The sequence below is a fragment of the Nannospalax galili genome, unplaced genomic scaffold (assembly GCF_000622305.1).
Source record: "Nannospalax galili isolate Female #2095 unplaced genomic scaffold, S.galili_v1.0 scaffold155, whole genome shotgun sequence".
NCBI classification, from domain to species: domain Eukaryota; kingdom Metazoa; phylum Chordata; class Mammalia; order Rodentia; family Spalacidae; genus Nannospalax; species Nannospalax galili.
In genome coordinates this window covers 7,944,225-7,970,751 of record NW_008339923.1, presented here as the reverse complement: position 1 = coordinate 7,970,751, position 26,527 = coordinate 7,944,225, and the positions used below count along the sequence as shown (strand labels likewise).

The 26,527-nt window shown below is 36.7% G+C and overlaps 1 protein-coding gene across 2 annotated transcripts in view; it reads right to left on the bottom strand.

The window, feature by feature from the left end:
* Nucleotides 1-26,527, bottom strand: part of Ankrd12 (ankyrin repeat domain 12) — a 111,183-nt gene that overhangs the window by 56,658 nt on the left and 27,998 nt on the right. The window contains exons 2-5 of one of the 2 annotated variants that reach the window (XM_008834670.3): nucleotides 24,632-24,769; nucleotides 15,288-15,435; nucleotides 6,914-6,982; nucleotides 1,770-1,916 (exon numbers count right to left, since the gene is read on the bottom strand). In XM_008834670.3, the coding sequence (XP_008832892.1) occupies nucleotides 1,770-1,916; nucleotides 6,914-6,982; nucleotides 15,288-15,435; nucleotides 24,632-24,718 (451 nt within the window). In that variant the 5' untranslated portion in view covers nucleotides 24,719-24,769. The remainder of the gene's footprint in view (nucleotides 1-1,769; nucleotides 1,917-6,913; nucleotides 6,983-15,287; nucleotides 15,436-24,631; nucleotides 24,770-26,527) is intronic. The other variant, XM_008834671.3, reaches the window with a different exon arrangement.

Genomic DNA, 26,527 nt, shown 5'->3' with positions numbered 1-26,527 from the left:
TTAGAGATGCATCTGCAAACATCTAAGTGTTAGCAGCATTAAAATGAGTTTTTCTGTATATAACAGTATATTTTAAAATGAAATGGAGATTTTTTAAAGGTTAAAACCTCATTCAGTTTTATGTCTTATAGGGTTTACATTGAGTTCAATATTGTATAACTGTATTAATTCAACTGTGAACCTAAAAATTTACAGTCAATACTGAAAGAGATGCATTTTGCTCTGGAAATTGAGTATGTTATACTGTAATGAAATGCTTCTTCTAATCACATGTTTATTAAATAAATAATTAAAAAAAAACTAAAGATCTATCAAATGGATAAAACAACCCTAAACTCTAAGCACATCTATATGATGCCTAACACTTCGTTAGCTGACTAGCAACTATACTTAAATGCAAAGAATCAGGTATAGATTAATATTACAGTATAATCATATTTATACTGGAAAAATTCAACCCACAACAAAAGATATCTCTGAGCTGGACATGGTGGTACAGGCCTGCAGAACAAGCCACTCAGAAGGTTGACACAGGACAATTTCAAATTCAAGGCCTGGTTGGGTTATGTAGTTCAAGGTCAGCCTGAGCAATTTAGTGAGACTGTCTCAAAATAAAAAAGTAAAAATAAGGCTGAGGTTTTAGCTCAGTAGTTGACTACCCCAACTAGCATGCATGGGCAAAACAAAAGAAGACATATTTTATCTATATGTTTATGCCCAGAAAATCCCTGAAGTATATACAGATAAGCAACTCTCAACAGTGACTGTTTATGGGGGCAGAGGCATAGGAAATGAGCAATTTTTAGAGAAATGTTTAACATATTAGCACTGTAATACACCTTTTGGCCCAATCATTCCCAAGTTAGTGATAGAAACAGTGAGAACTGGGTCAATGAGATGTTTGGCAGATTAAGGTACTTGCCACCAAGCCTGATGACCTGACTTCAATCTCTAGGTTCCCATGTGGTAGGAGGAGAAAAACGACTCCCACAAGTTGTCTTCTGACCTCCACATATGTGCACAATGGTGGAGGTGGGCAACACACACAGACACACAAATAATAAGCAAAGAAATAAATGTTAAAATTCTATTAAAAAGGGCTGGAAAGATGGCTCAGTGGTTAAGAGCACTGGTTGTTCTTGCAGGGGACCTGAGTTCAGTTTCCAGCACCCACGTGGCAGCTAACAACTGTCAATAACTAGTTCCAGGGGCTCTAACATCCCTTCTGGCTCCCGTGGCCATGGCACAAAATAGTGCACTTATTACATATATGCAAGCAAAACACTCATATGCTACAAATAAATCAATAAAATTAAAAAATCCATAAAGCTTCAATTAAAAGAAATGTTTAAAAAAAAAAAGCCCAACAATAACAACAAAAACCACTGAGAATAAGCAAACAACAAAACAACACAGCTTATTTTAAAAATCAGAAGGCTCTAAAATGGACATAGGTTAGGGTTCTGCTATGAATTTCTCAACCTAGTTACCCAATTTCAAATACATTATTCATTTATTTAACAACTGCCTGCTTGGTGCCTAGTAAGTGCAAAGATTCCTGCTCTTATTTGTAATCCAATGGAGGATGCAACAATAAATTGTTATACAAATAATAAAAAATGACGAACTAAGGTTAGAAGTAATTCTGATAAAATTCAAGAAAGGATAAAAATTCAAATTACACAAAAATAATCATTAAAGACAAGGTGACCCTAATCCAAGGCAAACACAGAAGACACATTAGCACAATGATGGTAGGTGTCAATCACCTGGACTGTTGTCTCTTGCTGTCATCTGCATTAGAAGTGCCATCTGCTTTCGCTCAGAAAGTGGGTAACCAAAGAGAATGCTAACTGGAGTAGATTTCTTATTTCCAGCTTCTTTTTTTGTTTTCTTCTTTTCTGGACCTTCTTTCTCTGTAATTATGAATAAATATGTAAGAATCTGAAACAACTGTTAAGTATTCAAAACAAGAGCTTTTTTGTTAGATGTTATGCATGCATGTGGGAAATGTACGTAATATATAATCCAGTGGTAGTCAGACAAGAGTATTGGACTTATATAAGCAATATTTTCCTGAAAGCTTCAGAAAAATATATTCTTGATTCTAATGTTTCCAGGCACTTGGAAATTTACTACAAATAACATTTTTATTTAGTGATCTGTTCTATTAAAATTTACTGTCTTTAACAGCAACTCAAATAGTCCTTAAAATAGCCGCCCCCATATCTGCAAAGAATTGGTTCGCGGACAATAAAAGGCAATAAAAGGGCAATAAAACCTGCAAATGCTCACGTCTTGGATAAAATGTAGTGTAGTGTTTCATAAAACGTGCAAATCCTCCAATATGCTTTAAATTATCTCCAGAATACTTATAATACATGCTATAATGCTGATGCTATGTGAATAGGTAGGTATACTGCACTCTCTAGGGAATAAAAACAAGAAAAAATTCTGAACAGTTTTTCCCCAAGTAGTTTTGATCTGTGATTAGTTGAATCTGTTGAAAGCCAACTCTATTACACCTTTGGGCCTTGTCTTTCATGCACTATCATTTTATTACTATTACAGCTAACCCTATATACCAATGTTCCTTCTAATTATTTCTTTAATTCTAGCAATGACTTGTATAATCTTCCAAGAGGCTAAATATTCAAGACAAGTCTCACCACACAGAACAGTTACTAAAGAAAAGCCACCAAATAATTTCATTGCAGTGATGGGAGAGTTGAACATGGAATATTAATCAAAGGCAAAAATAAAAGATTCTGTGTGACTGGGGGTTAACATAGATTCAGCAAAGATCTAAAATTGTCCAAAGTCCTTCTGAGGGAGATCTGACTTATCACATCAGATTTAGCTATTCCGAAAATCCTCTAGAAATGTGGCTAGCATGTCCACAGACTGCACAGTAAGAGATACAGATGCCCTTTGTCTTTAAGGAATTCATCTGATTTAATGATGACACCATGTACAAGAGGATACAAAGATCTGGTTATTATCTACTAGATAACCTATTTTTGGAATTTTAAATTCAGGTTTTGGTAAACCTGCAAAGAGGAGCTACGAAGATAAATAATAAAATTTAAAATTAGTAAAAATGAATGGAAAATAATAGTAAATCTAATATGTTTCAAGAAATTAATTAAATCTAATATTACTAGTATTCCTAAGAATTTAGTGATTGCGCCAGCCTACCATCTTCAGTTAATTAGAATAAACTGGTAACCTAATGGTCTAAAAAACATGAGGCCCTAATACTTTAAACTTTGCTGCTCACAAATTTGTATCTTTCAGTAAACTCCTAACAAGTCCAGTTGTTGAACTTTGATTTTCCAAACAAACCCCAAAATTTCAACTTACTAAAATCAACTTTATTAACACATATTTTATCTTTCATTTTCATCATTTCTATACTGTTATCAGTAATCAGTCACTTTTATAGAAATCCAATCTGGCACAATATTTAACCTATTACTAAAACAATTTTTTTAAAGTCCTAAACAGGCCTTTTGTAGATTTTTTCCCCCTGAAACATAGACTCTTTCTCTTCTTAACAATTCTCTGTAAATTATTGTTTTCTAGTATTTAGGGAGGATCTATAATCACTATTCCTGTTTTTAATGCTTTTTTATCTGATAACAATTTTTAAATATAATGAATGTCTTTCTCTCCTAGAGTTAAAATAGTTAATATTATGAACATTTAATAGAAAGTTTAAAAAAAATGTTTCAAGGAAAAGTAGTAAAACCTGGTAACAGGTGTAAAAACAAAACAAAACAAAACAAAAAAACCCTCAAAATACAGCACTTGCCCCTCTGGGTTATGAGAGAAGGTCTTGCTTTGTAGCCTAGGCTGGCCTCAACCTTGTGATCACCCTGCCTTAGCTTCTGGAGTGCTGGAATTACAGGTGTGAACTACCATACCCGCTGCATTGTTTTCTATTTGCAAAATTACTGATTTTTTTCCTCACATCAGTTTAACATCTTATTTTAAAGATGACACTCTATAGTGTATATACCCGTTATAGAAAAGACATACTTAACCAAATAATCAAATATGTACTTAATACATTTTGAAAAAGAACGAAGTAGATGTATTCCAAATATTTAAACAAAAATTTGTATTAGATGCTTGTACCCAATATGAATTGGTTTTTTTTTCCCTTTGAGTTATCATAATTATCTTTCTGAACCTGCATTTTCCATGATAGGAAAAGAAAGTTAACTGAACACTAGGTGGTGTAAAGTTAGGTAGGTTTGAAATAAAATTGCGCTATTCTTTTTAAAAATATATATATTTTATTTACTTTTATGTGTATGAGTGTATTGCCTGCAAGTATGTGAGTGCACCCGTGTCGTGCAATGCCGCGGAAGTCAGAAAAGGGCTTTAGATTCCCCTGGAACTGGAGTTAAGGACAGTTTGTAGCCGCCATGTGGGTGCTGGGAATCGAACCCGGGTCCTCTGTAAGAGCAGTCAGTGCTCTTAACTGCTGAGCCATCTCTCCAGCCCCCAAATTACACGTCTTAAAAATTGTTAAGCATTAGACTGCTATATTCCAAAGTTTATCTTTTTCACTTTTCTTTTTGTAATTTTTTTTTTTTTTTTTTGAGACAGGGTCCCACTATGTAGCCCAAACTAGCCTGGAACTTACCATACAGCTCAGAAGTCTCAAACTTGTAATCCTTCCACCTCTACCTCCCAAGTGCTGGGGTCCTATGTATGTGCCAGTACATCTGGGCAGCTTTGTCAAATTTAAAACAATGGACAGAGCTACTTGGGATGTATCCTGTGAAATATTTCCTCTTATTAGTCTAAGTTAGAAAGTGATGATATGCTATATATCTAAAAAGAGATAGAGAATGCTCCAGTTATAGGGGTTTGTTTGTTTATAGCTGGGGACTGAACCCAAGGTTTTCTTTCCCACATGCTATATAAGAGCTCAACCACTGAGCTACATCCCAGACCAGCTCTGAGCTCTCCAGTCATTGAAAATCATTCTCATCTGTTCTAATAATGCACCAAATTCAGCACAATCTAACTCAGACCTGAAATTCCACTTAGTCAGTTTTGAGATTTTTAAGGAAACATCCAAGAAATTCACTTAACAGTAATTAAAATAAAAATTGAAGTGGTCTTTACATCAACCCAACTTTCTTTCTTCCTTCTTTCCTTCCTTTTTTACTTTCTTTTTCAGAGCTTCAGAAACACATGTCTCAGTCTCATATTCTGGAAAATTAATGATTTCTTTCTCATTCTTGTTGGAACAAACAGAACACTCACAACATTGTCACCTCCCAAGGGTACAGTGTATTACAGAGAAGAAACAGAACTTTTTCTTGGGAAACTTGGTTCATAAACCTATCAGTGTCTCAAAAATTAAAGAATAAAACATTTCCCAGTAAAATAGTTTCCATGTAAGAAAACGGAGGTAAGTAAACGTGATTAAATCAATCACATTTCAGTATGCATTCATTAATCCCAATTAAAAAATGACCATTATGCTCAGATTCTAAAATATTATGGAACAGGTGAATGAATGCCTGTACCTTGATTTCCAGCAGTGACCCTCTGATCATGAATTACTTCATCACATACAGTACTTTCAGGTATATCTTAGTGCTTAGTAGTCACCTTCGAGAAAGGCATGCTAATTCCACAGTAACACATGGTAAATATAATTCTATCTTCTCCAACTTAACTGGTAATCAGGAACTACTGACTTACCAGATCAATTAATGATTTCATAGTAATTCTAAGGGTGATTATTTGATTCTATCACTACCTCCACACATTTACAAAATAAAAGTGTATCATAAACAGAAGGTTTATTTCAATATTTCAAATTTTTTTTGTTTTTTTTTTTTGAGACAAACTCCCCCTCTAGCCCCGGCTGGCCTGGAACTTGCTGAGTAGACAAGGCTGACCTCCATCAAACAAGAGGTCCACCTGCCTCTGTCTCCCAAGTACTTGGACTAAAGGCATGCACCACCACACCTGGCTTTATTTTACTTTATTTTTTGAGACAGGGTCTCCCTGTGGCCCTAGCTGGCCTGGAATTCACTATGTAGACCAGGCTGACCTTGAACTCACAGAGATCCACCTGCCTCTGCCTTCCAAGTGCAGGGGTTAAAGGCCTGGGCCATCATGCCTGGCTATTTCAATTTTTATAGCTAAATATGGTATGGTGAAAGCTGGAGAAATACCCAGGGACTACGCAAGATTTTCATTTAGAAAAGTTTAGAGAGAGAATGCCAGCCCAATTTAAAAGGAAAGAACAGTCAGAGCAACTAGTCTATTTTTAAATGATACTATTTCTATCTTCTCCGATATTCTTTTATTTCAAGCAATTATGAAGTCCTAGCATTTGGAACCATAGCCAAATAGAAAAGTTCTAACACAATGACAAAGGCATCTGTCCAGGTGATCTGTTATTTTAATTTACTTGTGGTTAAATTCAACATGGATAGCAAAGTCAAAGAAGACTAAAGAATTCAGTATTTTAAAATAAAACCACATGACTAAGAGTAAGATGACACAAGTCTATCAAAACCAGTACAGCTGGTGTACAATGGGAAGGGTTGACAATGAAACAGACCAGCATGATGGGCATCTTCTTAGGAGTCTGTACTGATGCCAGGAGAAGTTGATTTTCATTTTTTTTTTTTTACATGAATGGTGTTCCCACATTGTGATATATAACATCTAAGTGGAAGCTTATAGAAATCCATACTGTGTTCACAGATAGCACATGCTGGATATGCTGAAAAACTGAAAACTTTGGTGGATCCATATAACTCATTTAAACCTACCAGAGATGTCTGGTTGAAAGTAAGTTACTTATAGTACAGCACTCAAATGTAAATGTGACAGAAACCACTAGCTGAAGAGGAGCACCTGATAATCTAATTACCTGAGTATGTCCTGTAAGAAGATATAAGTCTCTCCCCCCAATTTTCACTTGTATGTCCTGGGTCTGAATCTATAGAATGAGAAGAGACAGGAGAAAAGAAAAAGCATACCAAGGGAAAATGCAGAATTCAACAAACCAACATTTTCAGAAGACCATCAGTTAGTTAGACAATGAATTAAAAATTTTTTTTCAAACTATTATTTTTAGGGTAAAACCAAAGTACACATAAACAATGGTTTGATCAACATTTAATATTTCAGTTTCTTTAAATAGACGATCTTAAATTTGAGAAATTTAACCATACAGTATCAATAACAGACATGATGTTTCTTATTAAAATATATCCTCTCTTTTGATGTTACTCTTCAAAATATATCAATAATGTTAAAAGAGGCAGCATTATTATCGCTGGTTTTCTGTTTAGAATTTGTCTTTGAATAAGTTGATAATCAAGTTTATTTTTCCATGAGGGTCAAAACTACCCCAAAGTCAAAGACCATTTAGGACTGTGGCATTACTTTAGACCACAGACCATTCAATAGACTATACACATTTCAAATGATATGAATTGAAGACAGAAAGAAATCAGCCTAAATTATAATTTTATCATATCAAGTAAGACTATGGATTTCTGTCTAACAATTTATGACAGAGAATACTGAGAGTTCTGATAACACAGTCAGAGCAAACATTTTTGCTTTTAAACAATATGTCATTTAAACTCTCAATAGTTTTTATTCTGATATTCATTCTCAACTTATTGATATGTATTTTTCTTTCCAGAATCATTACTGTAGATAGTATTCATGATTTTAGTTAGGTATGATTATTCAAGAATTGAGAAAAAACAAATCAGAGACAAACAATTGTAAATAAACACATTTGAAGTCTAAATACATTAATTTTAACATGCACAAGAATTCCACGAAAAATATCTGACATTTCATATAAAGATAAGCAAAAAAGTTTAGTTTCCATATCAAAGCCAAAAACAAGTGGCAACCAATGAATTGCACTGGTTAAATGAAATATTGAAAGCAGTTCATATTATTTAGACAGATTAAAGCACTATAGAAAAAAATGACCTTTCAATGATATTTACTAATAAAAAGAAGTGTTAGTCACTTAGCATCTTATTTAAGCCTTCTTTTGGAAGTATGCAACTTATTGACTCCATCTGCCCTTTGGCTTTTTAAATTTTTTTGAGATAGGCTCTTATGGAGCCAAGGCTAGCCCTGAATTATGTAGCCAACGCTAGTCTTGAACTCATTATGTAACTAAGGCTGGCCTTGAACTCCTGATCTTCCAACCTTCAAACAGTACATTTACAATGGATTTGGGGGAATTATGTGTTCCACAAAGATTTGCTTCAGGAGTTGGAAAATTAGAGCTTCTGTATCTTGTCCTTTACTACTGTTTTCTAGTATGCTACAGTGAGATTCAGCCGAATGAGACCACTGCCACCCATGGGACTGGCACAGAACATCATGAGCTTGGCAGAACATTCTCTTTTCCTTCTATGTTCTTCATAAGATGAAACAAGCCAATACTTGTAGTTTAAAGGCAATCTTATAAAAGATAATATTCTTCTTCAGGTTGCCACAGAGCAACAGAAAAATAACAAGATAATTTTAAAATCTACACTGTATGTTTAAAATTTTTAGGGATAAAGTTAGTAAAGAGACAAGAGACAACCTGTGGTAAGTCAATGCCATAAAACCACCAAAGTTAGGGCTTGAGAGGCAGCAGAGTGGTAGAGCTCTAGTCTACAGAAGGCCCTGAGTTTGATCTCTAGCATTGTGAGGAACTAAAAGAAAAAAAAAAAAAAAAAACCTCAAAAATACTGTATTTTAAAGTGAGGGCATAGTGGCACACAGCTATAATTTTAGTACTCAGGAGACAGAAGCAGGAGGACCATCACAAATTTTAGGTCAGTCTGATCTACATAGCAAATTCCAGGCCAGCCAGTGCTGCATAGTGAGAACCTGTCCCCCAAAACAAAAAATAAAATAAAAATTATCAAAGACAATTACTATTATTAAATAGAATACTGACTCTGTTACCTTAACATAGTTCTTTTCCAGAAAACTCCAATGTGAATAATTCCCACCCCCTTAAAATTTTTTTGAGAGCTGAGTATGGTGGTACATGTCTTTAATCCCAGCACTTAGAAGGTAGAGAGGCAGACAGAGCTCTTTGAGCTTGAGGCTAGCTTGGTCTATATAGAGAGATCCAGGCCAGTCAAGGCTACAAAGCTGAGACCCTTTCTCAAAAAGGAGAGAAAGAAACAAACAAAAAGCATACAAAATACTGTTTTACAGAGATCCTATGCCCTCTGCCTCCTGAGTGCTGGGATGAAAGGCATGTACCACCACATCTGGCCTAAAACAATGGGTTTTACTATGGTATTGACACAGGTATGTATAATCATACTTCGCTTATATTCACCTCCATTATCTTTCATGGCCCTCCTCCGTTCTTCCCCTTATTCCTCTCACATCACCCTTCTACTTCCATTCTAATAAATATAGAAGTATTTATTAATATATTTAAATCTAGATTCTTCATAATGAAAGGAAATGTGATGTCTCCTCTCTCTCCTTCATTATCCTTTTGTTTTCCCTTCCCCTCCCAAGAGTTCCCGTTCTGCTTTCATCTCATATAGGTATTTATATCAAGATTCCACATACTAGAGGAAACATTTGAGAGTTATAAAACATGTTACTCTCTCCACTTGTTTGAGTCACATTAACATAAATTCTTTAATAACATTTATAATCTCAGGAAAACAGAACTTATAAGGTTGGCTGACAGAGGCTTTATTTATGAAATTTTAACATGCTCTACAATTGCCAGCACAGACTTTGGGAACAGATCAAACTGTGCCTCTTTGAATTTTCTATAGTCACACTGCCTAAAATTGCCAAGAGGAAAAACTACAGTAATCAAATAAATGATGCTTAGGTAAGAGGAAACAATATTAAAGAAATGAGGATCTTTCTAGCTCCTTAAGCAAACAAAAATGATAAAGTACTATTTATTTCTCTGTAAAATATTAGAACTATCAAACATAAAGGAAAAGATGTTTCTCAGATGGAATTCAAAAGCTATATGGCAAATATTTTAAGTCACCTACCAATATTCATGTTCCCCATCTTAGCAGAAATAGTCCAATTATCAACAAAATGACAATATACCATCAAAAGTATTTGGTTTTTAAGATTCTCTGTAGTATAGTACAGTAGACTAATCAATAAAGTTTCTTTTCCTACCTCCCCTAATCCCTCCCCCCCCACTTTTTGGATACAGGATCTCTTTGTAACCCCAGCTGACCTGAAAACTAGCTATATATACCAAGCTGGTCTCAATCTCAAAGAAATTGCCTGCCTGTCTCCTGAGTGCTAGGATTAAAGGCATGCATCACCACACCCAGACAGAAGTATAAGTTTCTAAGTAGGTCATTTCATCAATATAATGGCCAAGCTCATGAGAAGACACTCTTCTCCTTTTGAACAGAAGGTGAAATCTTGTGACTAGGTTCAAAAAAAAAAAAAAAGTTAAAAAGAAAGAAAGAAAAAAAAATCTAGCCTCAACTCATATTACTGAGCAGCTATACCAACTCTGGACTACCTGTGCCTAGCCTTCTCACTGCATTAAATTAGCAAATACTCAGCCACCGCTGATCCCATTTCTGCTGTTAGTATGTCATAAAGTGAACTCATACACTCCATCGCTTAAAGGTCATACTTCTCAGAAGGTGGTGACTATATGCACATGAGGAAATTAAGACTTACTTATACAAAGGAAAAAAATTGAAATTTAAACAAAAGCCAAATAATCTGGTCAGGGCTTAAAGGGAGCTAAGTAGGTACCAACAATGATCAGACACCAAAATCTTTGATGATACACACTACACTATTATTTGCATCTATTATGACTATAATAACTTATCCTGTCAAGCAAGATTATAGAAAGATTAAAAGGAGTTAGAAAGTAAATTTCCAATGCTAAGAATGAGACAAAGAAAGTATGTTAAGTATGAGCAGTGTCTTCCAGAAACAAGTAGCTACTTTTATGCTTCCACAGGTTCAATGTACCACTGTATATAATCACGTCTCAATATTTCATAGGACAGAGGCTGCGGAGATAGCTCAGTTGGTAAAATGCTTGCCACACCAGCTTGAGGACCTGAGTTCAGATCCCCAGCACCTATACAAAAAGTTGGGTATAGCAGTATCAGCCTCCAATCCCAGCACTGGGGAGGCAGAGGTGGGAAGACGCCTCCTGCTCACTAGCCAGCCAATCTAGACAAATCTGCAAGCTCCAGGTTCAGAGACCGTCTCAAAAAATGGAAGCGGGTGGAGAGATGGCTCAGTGGTTAAGAACACTGACAGCTCTTGCAGAGGACTTGGTCTCAGCTCTGAGCACCCCAGTGGCCATTAACAATCATTGATAACTGCAGTTCCAAGGGATCTGACGCCCTTTTCTGGCCTCCATTGGCACTGTACAACACATGTGTACTTATGCAGGCAAAACACTCATACACATAAAATTTTTTTTAAAAACGTGGAAAGCAATTGAACATGACATCAAACATTGGCCTCTGACCTCCACAAGCACTTGTACACATGTGTATGTACACTTACACAAACACATAGACACATACACGCACACATAAAAACACACACAAATATTTCACAGGACAAAATGTTGGGGAATTCTCTTGACAGGATAAGCAATGTAGAATAGATACTGGAATGCTATAAACAGATATACTAGTGACTAGCCGAAATAAGATAATTATAATGAACTGTACTATGATATAGATACAAAGATTCAATGACACTGCTTCAGATTATGCCTTTTCTTTTCCATATTTTATCTGTCTAGTGAGTTACTTTTCTAAAATGCATTGTCTTTTAAAAAATTAACTTCGGGCTAGAGAGATGGCTCAGCAGTTAAGAGCACCGACTGATCTTGCAAAGGATCAGGGTTTGGATCCCAGAACCCACATGAGCTATCCATCCAGTTTCAGGGGATCCAATGCCCTCTTCTGATCTCTGGGGGCATTGCATGACACAGGTGCACTTATATACATGCAGGCAGGATCATGCTATGCAGTCCTGGTTGGCCTGGAACTTTCTCTACAGACCAGGTTGGCTTCAAATTTATGGTGATACTCCTGCCTCTATCTCCTGAGTACAGGGATTATAGGTGGGTACTGTACCATGCCCAGATAAAAAACATTCTTTAAATTCACCAGCATTTTATTTGGTGAGAGCATGTAATATTGTTCTAAGAGAATATTATGAGTTTTTAGATGACATTTTCTTAAAGACATCAGCAACACCTCAATAAATGCAAATAGTAGAAAAGTCATCAAGGAAAATAGTATATAGTACAATCATTAAAATAGGAATTAGAGCAAGGTGTGGTGGCACACACCTTTAATCCCAGCACTCAGGAGGCAGAGGCAGGTGGATCTCTGTGTTCAAGGCCATCCTGGTCTACACAGTGAGTTCTAGGGCAGCTGGGGCTACAGGGAGACCCTGTCTCAAAAAGACCAAAAAATAAAATAAAATAGGAATTAGGTGTTTATTCAAGAGTTCATGTCTTTCTAAGTAACGTTTTCTACTTAATTTTACTCTAAATAAAAGAGAAACAATCTGGCCGATAGAATACAGAGGTTCTAATAGGAAATTTATTATTTTGAAGGCTTATTCCTAAAAAATAGCATTTAATTTACCAAACTTTCTTCTTCAAGGTGGTGCGAAGATTATAATAGCCGATGGATGGGGAGGAGTAGTATGAAACACTGTCTTCTGGACATGACATAACTGTTCTGCTTAAAAACGCGTGGCAGCTATGTTTACATACACAAGATCTACACAAGATCGAGTCAAAATTCTTGCACTGATGACAGAGGAGCTCACAAGGCCCCAATCCTACTGAGGATCTACTTACAGTAGATAGCTGCTGGCAGAGGGGAGAGTCGTTTTTCTTTGGTGATGTGGCCACTGGAAGTTTGCCAAGGTTCTAGTGCATAGCCCATACCCATGTACATTTGGGCAGCACTAACTGCACTCAGTGGGATATATAAAAAAGAGAAGGGGCATGAAGTTGGAAGGTAGAAGTGTTGGAGGTAGGAGATTGCAGGAGAAGTTTGAGGGGGAAATCAAACTACATTGTATACATGCATGATATGCTCAAAGAATAAAAAAAAATACTATAAGAAATATTACTGTCTTTGGGAAATAAAATCTGGAGAATGTAATTCTAAAAATGACCAGCAAAGGAACTGTTAGGGGAAAAGGCAAGACCTTAACTAATTATGTAAGGATGAAGATGTGGTCTGAGCCACTGAATAACTCCACTGCTGTGTGGGTATCACAAGATGTCCTTATACAGACTAAGATGACTCAACATCCTTCTCTATGTGATGCAATCTTTCGAGACCACTGTTATGCATGTAGCCTACTGCTGACTGAAATGATACAACTGGGCACATGACTTAAATTATTGTCTTTTCAGTTATGGTTTCAGAATACTGCTGAAGCATACGGACAGTCATGCTTCAAGGGGAAAAAAGTTTTTGCATCTCTAGAAAAAAAAATACGGTATAACTTAAAATGAACAGAACATAAAATTTCTTAATTTTAAACATTCAAGGTTTTAAAAGGCCATGAGTTTGTTTAAAAACATTATTTTTTTCAATTTAAATTCTTTGGGACTTTGATAAAATGTACTTTGGTTGTATTTACACTGCATTTCTCACCCTAACTTCTCCCAGGTCTACCTACCCTCACCTCCCGAACATTTCAACTCTGCAGCTTTTTTTTTTTTTTTTTAAATAACCCATGGAATCCAACTTGTGCTGCCCTTATACTCCTGGGTGTAGGGCTATCCTAAAACCAATTTTTAATGTAAGCAAAGAGACAAAATACACAAAAGATCTACCTACTAATTGTGTATATTAAAAACTAAGGAATTTCTTGAGCTGAGTGTGATGATGGTACACGCCAGCTACAGGGAGACCCTGTCTAAAAAAAAAAAAAAAAAAAAAAAAAAAAATCATTTTGGTATTGATTTAAGGTTGATAAAAAAAGACCCAAGATAGAAATCTCATGTGTATACTGAGAGTGAAATACTAACTTCCTGTGAGTGAAACTAAAACATTTTCATAAAGTTTATTAATATTTTATGCAAAAAAATGTGTGACAAAATATATAATCAAGCATTCAAGTTTATATTAATTTCAAGAATGACTGGTCTAGTCCACAGGCTTGGTGGTGAGCACCCTTAACTGCATCTGGTGACCCCCATATGTAAGAGTTTTAAGAAACAAAGGTATTGTATGAATAGCACTTAAGCCATTTGTCTCATTTTTGTGGTGGTACATAGTTCTAATTCAATTGTGAATCTAAAATGCCTGACCTTTATTGCTGTGTCCACAAAAACTCAGTATCTTTGTCTCATAAATACAAAATCTCAGTGATGCTTCTTACTGACTGAGCAAATTTTCATTCTGAAATGATCCCCCCAAAATTAAGTTCTGAAAGTACTAAGAGATTTGAAATAAGTATTAAGACTAGGGAACAAAGAAATTTTTAAAAACTAGTCTTTTAAAAATTTGTATGTAGGTACACCTGTGCCATGGTACATGTGTAGTTAGAGAACAATTTGCAAGAGACAACTCTCTCTTTTCATCATCCATGTGGGTTCCAGAGACTGAACTCGAGTCATCAGAGTTGGCAAAAAGTGCCTTCACCCCGAGCCTACCCATTCAATTATCTTGTCTTGCAGGGACCACAAATTGTACAATTTTTATTTTATGTGTTATGAGTGTTTTGCCTCCATGTATACAAGTGCACCCATGTTGGAGGGTATCAGATCTCCTAGAACCGGAGTTAGGAATATTTGTTAGCTGCCATGTGGGTGCTGGGAACCAAACTCGAGTCCTCTGCAAGAGCAGCCAGTGCTCTTAACCACTGAGTCATCTTTCCAGGCCCCCCCACCCCCGACAAATTTTGTTGTTGTTCTTTTTGAGACAGGGCTTCCCTGTAGCCCAGCTGGCCTAGAACTTGCTACATAGACTAGGCTGGCCTGAACTCACAGAGATCCACTGGCCTCTGTCTCCTGAGTGCTGTGATTAAGCATGTGTCACCACACCTGGCCACAAACTGTTTTTTCAATCTCTTATTAGAAACCACACTTTTGTGATAAACTTGTACTTCTATTCCCATATGATAAATCTGAAATACTGCAATATAGTATTTCTCTATAAACCAGAAATTCAAGAGAAATGGTACAAAGAAAAAGAGAAATCACAGTAAGAAAGTGACTTAAAAGTTTATCAGAGAGTAAATGACTATACCTGTGTCTGAGTCTCGTTCCTCATTTCTTGACGGGCTAATGGTAAAAGGAAGTTTACGTTTCATGGATGATTTCTCTTTCATCTCCTTGCCCATATCACTTCGGTCAATTTTTGGAGTTTTGCTGTAAGATGCAATCTTGTCTTTACTCTATTAAAAAAAAAAAAAATCAAAGGTAAATAAAATATCATATTAGGTAAACAATATGGTTTTTATAAAATCCTCTTTATTACGGAAATTTTCAAAACAAAAATAGAGAGGGTAATAAACTATCAATGTATTTGATGTACTTAACTCTTTTTTAGTATTTTATTTTTATTTTATGTATATGAATGTTATTGCCTGCCTACATACAAATACACCTGTATTGTGCAATGCCTGAGGAGGTCAGAAGTGGGTATTGGATCCCTTAGAACTGGAGTTATGGTTATTAGTCGCCATGTGGGTGCTGGTAAATTGAACTCCGGTCCTCTGAAAAAGCAGCCAGTGCTTTTAACGGCTGAGCCATCTCTCCAGTCCCCTGTATTTAATGTACTTAAAGCAGCTTCTGTCAGACATGGTGGTGCATGCCTTTAAACCCAGCATGCAAAATGCAGAGGCAGGTTGATCTCTGTGAGTTCCAGGCTAGCCAGGGCTGCATAGTGAGATCCTGTCTCAAAAAAAGAAAACAAACAACTGAGCTTTAACAATTAAATCCTTCCCTACTCCCTTGCTCTTTGTGAAACAAGATCTCACTTATGTAGCCCAGGCTGGCCTCAAACTCACAGCAATCCTCTAACCTCAGCCTCACAAGAACTGAGATTACAGGTGTGCACTACCACATTTTCCTTAATTATAATATTTTTCCAACTTGTTTCATATTCTCCTGCTTTTACTTAGTAACAGAACTTTAAAGTAATAAAAATATCTTGCATATAACAAAGCATATGTCTAAATATAATCTATATTATAATCTAAATATAATCTATTTATAATTTCAATGAATAAGTATGTAAAGAAGAGAGGGAAGGGCAGAATGAAAAGGAGAAGAGAGGAGGGAAGGGGAGAAGGGAAAGGAGAGGGAGCAAACCACAAGGGGAGAGAGAAAAGAAAATGATAATTACTGGAACAAAGCTTAAATAACTCTAGAGGTTATTTAAATTACAAAAGAATGCTGTTTCATATTTACATCAATAAAAACCTTAAAGCCTAAAATAATGTATACTTTTCCTAGAAAATATGTATCATTAAAAATTGGGTAATGAAAGGAAATGACCATGGAAAACAATAAATCTATAGTTAAAGATTTTTTACAAAGGCATATATGGAGTAATAAGATGGTTTATCACCAAGCCTGACTACCTGAGTTTGATCCCTGGACCCACATCAGAGCAGGAGAGAACTGATTTCACAAGCTGTCCTCTGATCTCCACACCTACATGCAGTGATACACATGAGCAAGTACATATAAACATATAGACACAGACACACACAAAAATAAATGTAAAAGAAATAACAAGAACAAAAGAAAAAACTGCACACAACCAGATGATTATGTTATTTTCCATTCTATATACAACATAAAAATAAAACTGGGGCCGGGCGTGGTGGCGCACGCCTTTAATCCCAGCACTCAGGAGGCAGAGGCAGGTGGATCTTTGTGAGTTCGATGCCAGCCTGGTCTACATAGTGAGTTCCAGAACAGCTGCGGCTACAGAGAGACCCTGTCTCAAAAAGACAAAAAAATAAATAAATAAAATTGGGATTTATTCAATCCATTTTACAAGTATAAAACTGATATTTAAAAAGCACAAGACTTAAAAATTATAGAGAAATGTAAAAAAACTTAAATTGCCAAATCAAATTTATCGTCTTTAGAAAATAACATAGTGAGGGCTGGAGAGATGGCTCAACAGTTAAAAGCAATTGCTCCTCTTGCAGAGGACCTAAGTTCAATTCTGAGCACCCAGATTGGACAGTTCACAACCATCTCTAACTCCAGCTCTAGGGGATCTGACACCTTCTTCTGGCCTCCATGGGAACCCTCACACATGTGGCAGATACACACAGACATGCATACATACAAATAAATAAGCACCCATTATTTTTATTTTATGCGTATGCATGTATTGCCTTCATGTAGGTAAGTGCACCCGTGTCATACAATGCCTGCAGAGGACGGAAGAAGCTGTCAAGAGTCCCTGGAACTGGAGTCACAGACAGTTGTCAGCTGCCATGTGGGTGCTGGGATTTGAACCTGGGTCTTCTGCAAGAACAACCAGTGTTCTTAACCGCTGAGCCATCTCTCCGGCCCCATAAAAATCTTTTTTTTTTTTTTTTTGAGACAGGGTCTTCCTGTAGCCCCAGCTGTCCTGGAACTCACTATATAGACCAGGTTGGCCTTGAACTCACAGAGATCCACCTGCCTCTGCCTCCCAAGTGCTGGGACTACAGGTGTGTACCACCACGCCTGGCAAAGAATTATGAAAGTGAAGGGTTTTTTTGTTTTTTTTTTTTTAATCTTTTTGAGACAGGGTCTCCCTGTAGCCCCAGCTGGCCTGGAACTCACTATGTAGACCAGGCTGGCCTTGAACTCATAGAGATCCGCCTGCCTCTGCCTCCTGAATGCTGGGATTAAAGGCATGTGCCACCACACCCAGCAAAAATAATAAATATTTTTTAAAAAGAGACTTCTTTGATGAGTGGTGAGAAGTATACTTGTCTATGTGGTACTGTAAACACAGCCAAATACACATGGCTGGAGAGTTTTCCTAGCGAAAAACTAGTTTTGCCACATTCATGGATCAACATAATTTCTTACTGTGTTCTAAATACATATCCTTATATTTAGAAGTCATTCTTATTAAACCAAAAAAAAAATCAGGAATATATACACAAATTGAAGTTTTTTGAAAGATACAAATCAAAATGCAAATGAGTCTCTGGGGGCAGGAGTATTAATGGTGTGTGGGGAGCCAACCCCTAATGGTTCTCTGGCATTTTTGTACAACTTCCAAGGAATCTTGTAAGCACATCTTCTGAAGCACTGATTTTCTCTTTCTTGAATTATCTTTTCAAGAATATTGCATTGAAGGACAGCCTTGGAAGACAGATAGTGTTTCCCTCTGGAAAAAAGGAAGAACTGTTTACTGTTCAATACAATAAACAAGTCTCCTTTTAGAGCAAACGTTGGGTTGACTTACTGCTTGCTCATCATGAAAGACTGTGGATCCTGTCTCAATGTCACCCACTGCCCGTGTATGTTCTAATTTGTCCCTCTTTTGCACTCCCTTTATGAAAATGAGGCTCAGGGACCAGTCACAAATGCTAATCCTCTGGCCACTGCCATTGCTTATGAAACTACCTTTCAAATAGGGCAAAAAACAATCTCAGTTCCCTCAAAGTTCTGACAAGGCAATTTCTATTTTCATTATGTTTGTACGTAAGTTTTTTTTGGTAACGAACATGTATACTAGTATAAGAAATAATATATATCATATTTACTTGGGGGGGGAGTAGTACATGTGCACAGCATTCATGTGAAGGACAGAGGACAATTTGCAGGAATTTGCTCTCTCCTTCTATCATGTGGGTTCTCAGGATCAAACTCACATCTTCAAGCCTTGGTGGCAAGCACATTTACCTGCTGAGTCATCTTATCAGCCACAATATGTGCATAATTAGGCAAATTTAAGAATTCCTTGAAAATCACTGGGATACGCTTTACTGATGAAAGGAGGGAGCTATTATTCTATTCAGAAGGTAAAATTAATACCTTCTCAAGCTTTATGAATTTAACCTATATTATCAGATGAGATTTTATAAAAAATAATTGTTTTGTAAATGACAAGTATCAACTTAAAAGCAGGAAAGAAGAAATTTCTAAAATATACTAAAACCGATGTGGGAGAGGTGATCACAGATTAGCAGTAAAAAGTAGAACAGTTGCAAGAATTGTAAGTACATATTCTTCACAAAAAGTCTATTTTTTTTATATTTATTAGTTTCATTTTATGTGGTTGAGTGTACTGCCTGCACATGTGCACCCATGTCACGCAAAGCCTGTAGATGCCTGAAGAGGGTGCCAGATCCCCTGGAACTGGAGTTACAGGCAACTGTTAGCTGCCATGTGGGGTGCTGGGAATTGAACCTGGGTCCTCTGGAAGAACAGCAAGTGTTCTTAACTGCTGAGCCATCTCTCCAGCCCTGAAAACCTATTTTTGTATGTGAGTTAAAGTACTTTATATTAAAAGTAAATTGCAACAGAACACAATTATATGTGTTCTGTTAAATACAAATATATGTAAAAATTTTAAGTGCATTTTTTTATGCGTATGGGTGTTTTGCCTGTGTGTATGTAAATGCACTGCATGGGTATTCGCAGAGGCCAGAAGAGGTCATCTGACCCCCAGGAACTGGAGTTACAGAGTTGTCAGCCACTATGTGAATGCTGGGAACTGAACCAGGAGATCCTCTGCAAGAGCAGTCAGTACTCTTAACCACTAATCCATCTATCTAGCTCCCAAAATACTTTTCAAGACCTATTTATTTATTTTTGATTTTTTGTCTTTTTGAGACAGAATTTCTCTGTAGCCCCAGCTGGCCTGGAACTCACTCTGTAGACCAGGGTGGCCTTGAACTCACAGATATCCGCCTGCCTCTGCCTCCTGAGTGCTGGAATCACAGGCATGTGCCACCATGCCCGGCTTATTTATTTTTGTGTGTATGAGTGTTCTGACTCCAGGTATGTATGTGTACTAGGTGCATACCTAGAGGCCACTAAGACTGGAACTGTGATTATAGATTGTTGTTAGCTGCTCTGTGTGTGCTAGGAATTGAACCAAGGAGCAGAAGCAAGTGCTCTTAACTGCTGAGCCATAGTTCCAGCCCCTGTTTAAATACATTTAACGCTGTGTGTGGTGCCTTTAATTGCTTTTAATCCCAATACTGGAAGCAGAGGCCAGTGAATCTTTTTAAGTTCAAGGCCAACTAGGGCTACATAGTGAGATCTTGATTCCAATAATAATAAAAAATTTAGGAAGATAATTTTGGTTCAGATTACTTAAGATCTCATAACAGCAATACATGACGCTCTAAATGAGGTTGCTACAGAGATTCAGCATATTCATAGTGGTATGGCTGCAGACAAATGTCTTATTTACATAACAAACAACTGTATATTCATTTCTAAAACTTTCAGGGAAATAACTCATCAGAACCCAGAAGCTGCTTTCAACGCCACTTACTAAGGCAATTCAAAGACAGCCAATGTGGTGGTTGCATACCTAAAATCTCAATACTATGGCAGGCAGAAGGAGTTAAAGGCCATCCTTTGTTATTATCGCAGAGAATTAGTTAAATATTCATTTTAAAACTGAAGGATTAGGTGCCAGGCCTGGTGGCACATGCCTTTAATCCCAGCACTCAGGAGGCAGAGGCAGACAGATCTCTGTGAGGTCAAGGCCAACATGGTCTATATAGTAAGTTCCAGGTCTGTTGGGGCTACAGGGAGACTCTGTCTCAAAAAGACCAAGAAAAAACAAACAAACAAACAACCGAAGGAATAGAATAGGGGTGTAGGTGAGTGGTGGAACGGCTGTCTAACATGCATAAAGCCCTAGTTCACATTCCCTAGTACTACAAAGGAACTATAATAAAAGCAAACAAAAACACACACTGAGAGGCAGGGCATGGTGGCACATGCCTTTAATCCCAGCAGCTGGGAGACAGAGACATGTGGATCACTGTGAGATTGAGGTCAGCCTGGACTACATAGTGAGTTCCAGGCCAGCTGGGGCCCCAGGGAGACCTTATCTTAAAAAGACAAAATAAAAAAAAAAAAAAAAAAAAAAAAAAAAAAAAAAAAAAAAAGAGAGAAAAACTCTCACAAACTGATGGGAAACTTTGAGCAAGAGTACTGTCAATCTGCTACGAAATCCAAAAGCATGACCCCATGTGTATTTGCCTTAGAGTAGCTTTTGATTCTTACCAATGTAAATGCAATCTTCAAAAAGTATGGTATAATTAGAGACTGATTACAGTTAAATACATCTTTATTAAACACAGAGTAATAAAGATTTAGTAGTTTAGTTGTATTTATTCTCATACTTGCTTTACATATCTAAGTATTCTTAAGATGATTTTAACAGAAAGAGGCTAGTGGAAAATGTTGGCTTTCTATTTGTCTCTGTACTTTGAAGAAACCACACTTCTGAAGGACTCACAGACTACTTAGTAACAGCTTTCAAAGGATAAATGGCTTCAATGAGTTCAATGTCAAAATTCAAAACCAAAGAGTGATATCAAAATTCAAAACCAGAGTGATAGAGGAATGATCATAAATATAACCACCATATTAAAATTTTTATATAAAAATTTTTAAATTTTTCCCTCACCTCCCAGCATTCATTATGCTCCCGTAATACCATTGAAATTACCCTTATCAATGAGGTCATTTAAGGTATAAATGACCTCCTCTTTCCTAGTAGCGTCCCAGGGGCCCCTGGCACTGCAGATTCCTTCTTCTGCCTCTGTGGAACCTCTGTGTTTTCTGTCCTCTTCTTATCTTCTGCCTCCCCTGAAATATCTAAATTCCTCAGTCTATCTTCCTCTATTCTTTTTCTGTTTTACACATTCCATACCTACAGCTTATTTTTCTACAAATCCACATGTATTTATTTTAATATAGACTTCCATTAGGATTTCTACTTCAATGTTCTGATAGTCAACAACAAATATAAGCCAAATATAACTTCAAAATAATTTTTCTCCTGAACATCCTCACAAGGAACTTGGTTATCCACAACACAAATCTCAGAGAAGGTCCAGGCCACTTTTTCTACATATATTAAATTTAATTCATTCAACATCTTGTAGACAGGCCACTTCTCTCCATCTTCAACAAAACCAATGCCCACACTGCCTCTTGCTTAGATTTTTAAAAATAGTATGCTAATGTCTTCTTGGCCCTTCCATTCTAGCTCACTGACTGTGGACTAATCCAAGAGCCATTAAGAACTGGCTCCTGTCTGACGCTACCGACTCATCTCAATCCAAATGTCCTCCTGGGATACATCTCAATTTAGTATGAACCACCTTCATGTCACCTTCTCATTTCCCGTTTCTTTTCTTTTATCTGTCTTTTACTTCCTCTTTCCTGTGGATCAAATACCTAGCCTTGAGAATCCAGATTTAGCTCTACATAGGAAGCTAAATATATAAAAGTCAACTATTTCTGTTAGCAAAACAAATTCAAAATGAAATGATCTACAATAGAACTGCAAAGAATAAAATACTTAGGAATGATTCAACAACAGAAGGAAACTTTTATATGGAAAACTATTAAGGCATTGCTGAGGAAAACTGAAAAGGATCTAAACGGAAAAACACTATGTTTTCAAAGACAATACTGTCAAAATAACATTATACATAATGATCTAAAGATTCATTATATGGATTCTATCAAAAGCCCACCAGGGTTGGTGAGATGGCTCAGTGAAGGGGATTTGTCACTGAGCCTAAGGACCCGAGTTCTATATCCCGAACTCACATGGTGGAAAGAGAACCAACTCCCACAAGTTGAGTCTCTCTCTCTCTCTCTCTCAATCCCCCCCCACACCCACACACAGACACACAGACACACACACAAAGTGAGTTAGTTTAAAAAAAAAAACAAAATCACAGCAGGCATTCTGCAGAAACTGAAAGCATAACTCTAAAATTTGTATGGGGATGTTAAGGGCTCTAAATAGCTAAAATAACTTGAAAAAGAACACAGTTTGAAAACTTATACTTGAGCTTTGAAAGCTGATTTGAAGTTGTCTGCATTTAAGGTAGCAATGGAGACTAACTACAAGCAGATAACACGATCTTTTCCTAATAATGGAAAATTTCTAAAACTGGATTTCAATGATGGCTGCACAAATCAATTAGCTAAAAACTGACAACATTTCAGATTTCCTTCAATAAGGAAAATGTCTTTAAATTTTTTTTAGAAGACTTAAAGAATAAAACAAAAAATTCAAAGACAACCAGGCTAGTGATAGAGTCCAATTAGGTAACAAGTACAGAAGTCTAAAGGAAGATTCTGAACAGCTAAATTAAACAAGAATGGAGGACACATGTAGAAAAGAAACACAGGCCATGGCAATGACTTATAGAAAACTACTAACATTTACTAAGCATGTACAATGTACTAAGCATTGTATAAAGCATAATATTTCATTTCATGTGTATGAATGTTTTATCTGCATGTATGTATTGTATGCAGCACATGCATACAATGCCCACAAAGACCAGACGAGGATGTTGGATTCCCTGGAACTGGAATTATGGACAATTGTTAGCTGCCATGTGGGTGCTGGGTATCGAACCCAGATAATCTTAACTCTAGCTCCAGGGGAATTCGACATCCTCTTCTGACCTCGGCATTGCACAACACAGGTGCACTTACATACATTTTGTCAAGACATTCATACACATAAAGTAAAAATGATAAATATTTTTAAAAATTCAAATGAATGTGAAGTCTAGTACCTTGTCCCCCTTACTAATGACTAACCACTTCTTAACTATACAATGTACAATCTTCACTATCATGTTTTTAAATTTTATTATTTTTATTTTATGTGTATGAGTATATTGCCTGCATGTATGTGACTGCACCTGTGTCATGCAATGCCGCGGAGGTCAGAAGAGGGCTTCAGATTCCCCTGGAACTGGAGTTAAGGACCGTTCGTAGCCGCCATGTTGGCTGCAAGAGCAGTCAGTGCTCTTAACCACTGAGCTATCTCTCCAGCCCCTTCATTATCATGTTTTATTCAGAAATTGTATTCATCAGGGAATGAAACACAATTGTATCCTCAGAACTCCAATGTGTTTCCAAAAGCTTTAGATGTTTTGGATTTACCTGGTGGTATAGTTTGCAATGTTCCCCAAAGACAGATGTTAGAGGCTTGGTCCTATGCTTGACAATATTAAGCAGGAGGACCTTTCAGAGATTAGGCCTTGTGGGACATCCTTAAGATTACTGGAGGTGTGACCCTAAAGGGGGCAGGAGCAATCAAACTCTTCTCATCTTAATTCCAGCTTCTGGCCAAGAGGCAACGGACTTCACTCACCATTGATCCATGCTATGATGATATGCTGCTTCAACACAGACCCAAAAGCAAAATGCCCAAGTGACTAGACTAAAGCTCCGAAAACTGTAAGCCCAGATAAATCTTTCCTCTTTACAAACTACCTCCATGATTTGTTACAAAAACAAAAGACCAATACTTTGATATCCATGTTATATTTTATGAGTAATTACTAAAAATCTTTTGCCCCTAGTTTTGAAAGAGTAAAAGAAAAACCTTCAGTTATATACCTTTCTTCCATATGGTTTCTCTACCATATTGCTGTCACTGTCAGAATTTTCACTCTGAACTGGTTTTGTGAACCCAGATTTGGGCATTTTATAGCTGTTCAGCTAGCTTCTTCTTTCATCAGTTTTCTCATCCTGGATCTGTAAAGAACAGATATGCAAAGGTTATTTGTAGATATGTATAACAGAACCTAAAGTTTATGTGCCACAATTAATACAATTTTGTTTCCTTGGTTCCTGTAAGATTTTTTTTTTTTCCTCAGAAAGGCTATCCTAAGTTTTCACTTAATTTGAGTTTGTAACTAATGTCCTCTTGTTCAAGTCCACTTAGCTTGTCAATGGAAAAAAGAATTATTTTTATACTTCTACTTTCTCTAAATTACTAGTATCTTTAGCTTTCTGGATATCTACAAACAGCAGCAGTAGGAAGCAGTGGCAAAAGGTTTCTCACTCCAGTTATGGATCCAGACATGGGAGCTTCAAGTAAGTTCCTTGTACTCAAAACCTGATAGATGTGATAAATAATTTTACATATAATTTCCTTTTTTTAAACAACTAATTCCCTATATTAAATTCATGCTATATAAAATCCCTGTAGTTTCCTTTCCTTCACTGAACACTCACAGCCATTTAGTAATTTTATCACACTACTGATATAGTTGTGTTGGACTGGAAAAATCGCTTTATATAGCATTGTTTTTCTCATTTGTTCAACCTTCTCTCTCCTAACTGCACATTGTGCTCAACAAGGAGCCTTCCAGAAGCTTGTGCTAATGGCAAACATGTGCTTGAGAGAACCAGCAAAAATTGTCAGGAGGCTTTAAATATTAAAGAGAAAGTCATGAGTCCAAATCTGCTTTGCTCTCTGATAATCTAATAGCCACATGCAGCTATTTAAATTAATATGAATAAGACAAAAATTACAGTAGCTATTACAGCATACAGTATAGGTATACATTTATATTATTGTAGAAAGCTTCATTACATAGCACGGGGCTAGATTAAGGCTTCTGGCCAAGAGGAGGAGCATTCTTAAACCACAAAAGAATAAGAAATCTGACTGGCAAGCTTACTTTTAACTCCTTCATTCAATTAATTTCCTGTATCACAGGTCTTAAATAACCTGCCACTTTAGTACCTTATGTGAATTACTATAACTCAAGACATTTTTCAATGGGGTATTTAGTAAAGTCTGCTATGTCTACAAATTGTGCTGCTGATCTGCAGAGAGCACCAATAGAATGTATTTAGTTCCAGGCCCATGCAAACTATAAATATTAAAACAAAAATCAAAAGCACACTAGAGGGTCAGAGAGATGGCTCAGTGGAGAAAGGCATTGACTGCCAAGTCTGACAATCCAGGGTTTGAACCCCGAGTCTCATGTGGTGGAAAGACTTGACTCCCAAGAGTTGTCCTTTTGCCAAGTGCACACCTGTGGCACAGACACAGAATAAATAAAACTGTAATTTAAAAAATTTAAAGCAGGGGGCTAGAGAGATGGCTCAGTGGTTAAGAACACTGACTGTTCTTGCTGGGTTTGAATCCCAGCACCCACATGGCAGCTAACAACTGTCTGTTACTCCAGTTTCAGGGGATCTGAGAGTCTCTTCTGTCCCTGTGGGTATTGCATGATACGGGTGCACTTACAGACATGCAGGCAATGCATGCATACACATAAAATAAAAATAATAAAGTATTTTTAAAAAAGAATGAAAAAAAATTTAAAGTACACTAGATAATTAAAATGGAATATTTAAACAAAAAACACTGTCAATGGGACCTGGCAAGATGGATCTAAGGGTAAAGGTACTTGCAGCTAAGACTGAGCTCAATCCTGGAACCCAGGTGGTGGAGAGAACTGACTTCCACAGTTGACTTCTGATCTCCACATGCGTTAT